The sequence below is a fragment of the Pteropus vampyrus genome, unplaced genomic scaffold (assembly GCF_000151845.1).
Source record: "Pteropus vampyrus isolate Shadow unplaced genomic scaffold, Pvam_2.0 Scaffold20679, whole genome shotgun sequence".
In the NCBI taxonomy this organism is placed as follows: Eukaryota; Metazoa; Chordata; class Mammalia; order Chiroptera; family Pteropodidae; genus Pteropus; species Pteropus vampyrus.
In genome coordinates this window covers 1-1,578 of record NW_011909460.1, presented here as the reverse complement: position 1 = coordinate 1,578, position 1,578 = coordinate 1, and the positions used below count along the sequence as shown (strand labels likewise).

The window sequence follows — 1,578 nt, the reverse complement described above, 5'->3', positions numbered from 1 at the left end:
GGAGAGGCCAATGACTGGCCCAAGGCCACACAGCCAGGAAATAAAAGAAATGGTAGACTTGCCCCCAGAACTGGGGTGCTTTGTGCCCTCCCCTGCAGCTGGCCGCCCCCCACTCCCGACCCGGGGACAGTGTCTTTGCCTCCATGTAGCTCAAAGCCCAGTGGGCAGACTGCGGGGGTGGGGGGCTGCGGAGAGAGGTGGGCAGAACGCGCAGGGCCTGGGGGGAAGGGCCATCTGGTGGGGGGCTCGGGCAGCGGTGGGGGCACCATGGGGACAAGTCCCAGGGGTCGCTGGGGCGCAGAGTTTGGGGCAGGAGGCGCTGTCTGGGAGGGCGGTGCATCGTCTGAGCAGGGCCAAGAACTGCACGGCAGGTGCTGGGCCCAGAAAGAGTGCCAACAGAATTGGGGTTCAGCCCTCAAAGAGGGAGGTGCTGCGAAAAGGTCACTGGGAAGGGAGGACCTGGGTGGGTTTGGGACAAGTTGCAGACAGGAGGTGGCCCGGCAGGGGTAGCTGGGCCGAGCAGGAGCTCAGACGAGGCTGGCGGGAGGGGGCGCTGTGGTCCTGGGACCTGGGACCTGGGACCTGGGGGCTTTGCGCTCAGAAGCAGAGAACAATGGCTCTGGGGCTTCTGAGAGGAGGCTGGGGGACCGTCCGGGCTGAGGAGCCCCCCGCCCCGCCTCTGCAGAGCTGGTCTGTAACAGAACCTTTGACAAGTACTCCTGCTGGCCAGACACCCCTCCCAACACCACGGCCAGCATCCCCTGCCCCTGGTACCTGCCGTGGTACCACAAAGGTAAGTGCAGAGGGCATGCGAGGGGTTGGTCCAGGGGCCCAGCCGGGCGCGGGGCGCTGACCAGAGCCCGTCCCCCAGTGCAGCACCGTTTCGTCTACAAGAGGTGCGGGCCCGATGGGCAGTGGGCACGAGGGCCCCGGGGACAGCCATGGCGAAACGCCTCCCAGTGCCAGCTGGAAGATGACGAGATCGAGGTCCAGGTCAGCCCAGCGGTGGGCGCAGCAGGGGCCGGTGGGGGTCTGCTGAGGCGGCCTCACCCCACCCTGACCAGCCGCCGCAATTTGCAGAAGGAGGTGGCCAAGATGTACAGCAGTTTCCAGGTGATGTACACGGTGGGGTACTGCCTCTCGCTGGGGGCCCTGCTCCTGGCCCTGGCCATCCTGTTGGGCCTCAGGTACGCCTGCCGCCCAGCACACGGTGGGGGCCGCGGTGGGCGGCAGGTGAGCGGCGGGGTCACTGACCCGCTGTCCTGGTAGCAAGCTGCACTGCACCCGAAACTACATCCACGTGAACTTGTTCGCATCCTTCGTGCTCAAGGCGAGCTCCGTGCTGGCCATCGACACGCTGCTCAAGACCCGCTACAGCCAGAAGATGGGTGATGACCTCAGCGTGAGCGTCTGGCTGAGCGACGGGGTGAGCCGCCGGCCCCGGCCCTGGCCCCGACCCCCGGCCCCCGGGCGCAGGGGGCCATGAGACCCAGGCTCACTCGGGCTGCCCCCGCGGCCAGGCTCTGGCCGGCTGCCGGGTGGCTGCGGTCTTCATGCAGTACGGCGTCGTGGCCAACT

The 1,578-nt window shown here is 67.5% G+C and overlaps 1 protein-coding gene across 1 annotated transcript; it reads left to right on the top strand.

The window, feature by feature from the left end:
- Positions 1-685: 685 nt before the first annotated feature.
- Positions 686-1,574, top strand: LOC105311000 (glucagon receptor-like; the record flags this gene model as incomplete). The annotated part of the gene is made up of 5 exons (XM_011387062.2): positions 686-793; positions 872-993; positions 1,081-1,187; positions 1,270-1,426; positions 1,521-1,574. Coding segments are annotated over 5 exons (548 nt in total), but the record flags the coding sequence as incomplete, so codon positions are not given.
- Between the last annotated feature and the right edge of the window lie 4 nt (positions 1,575-1,578).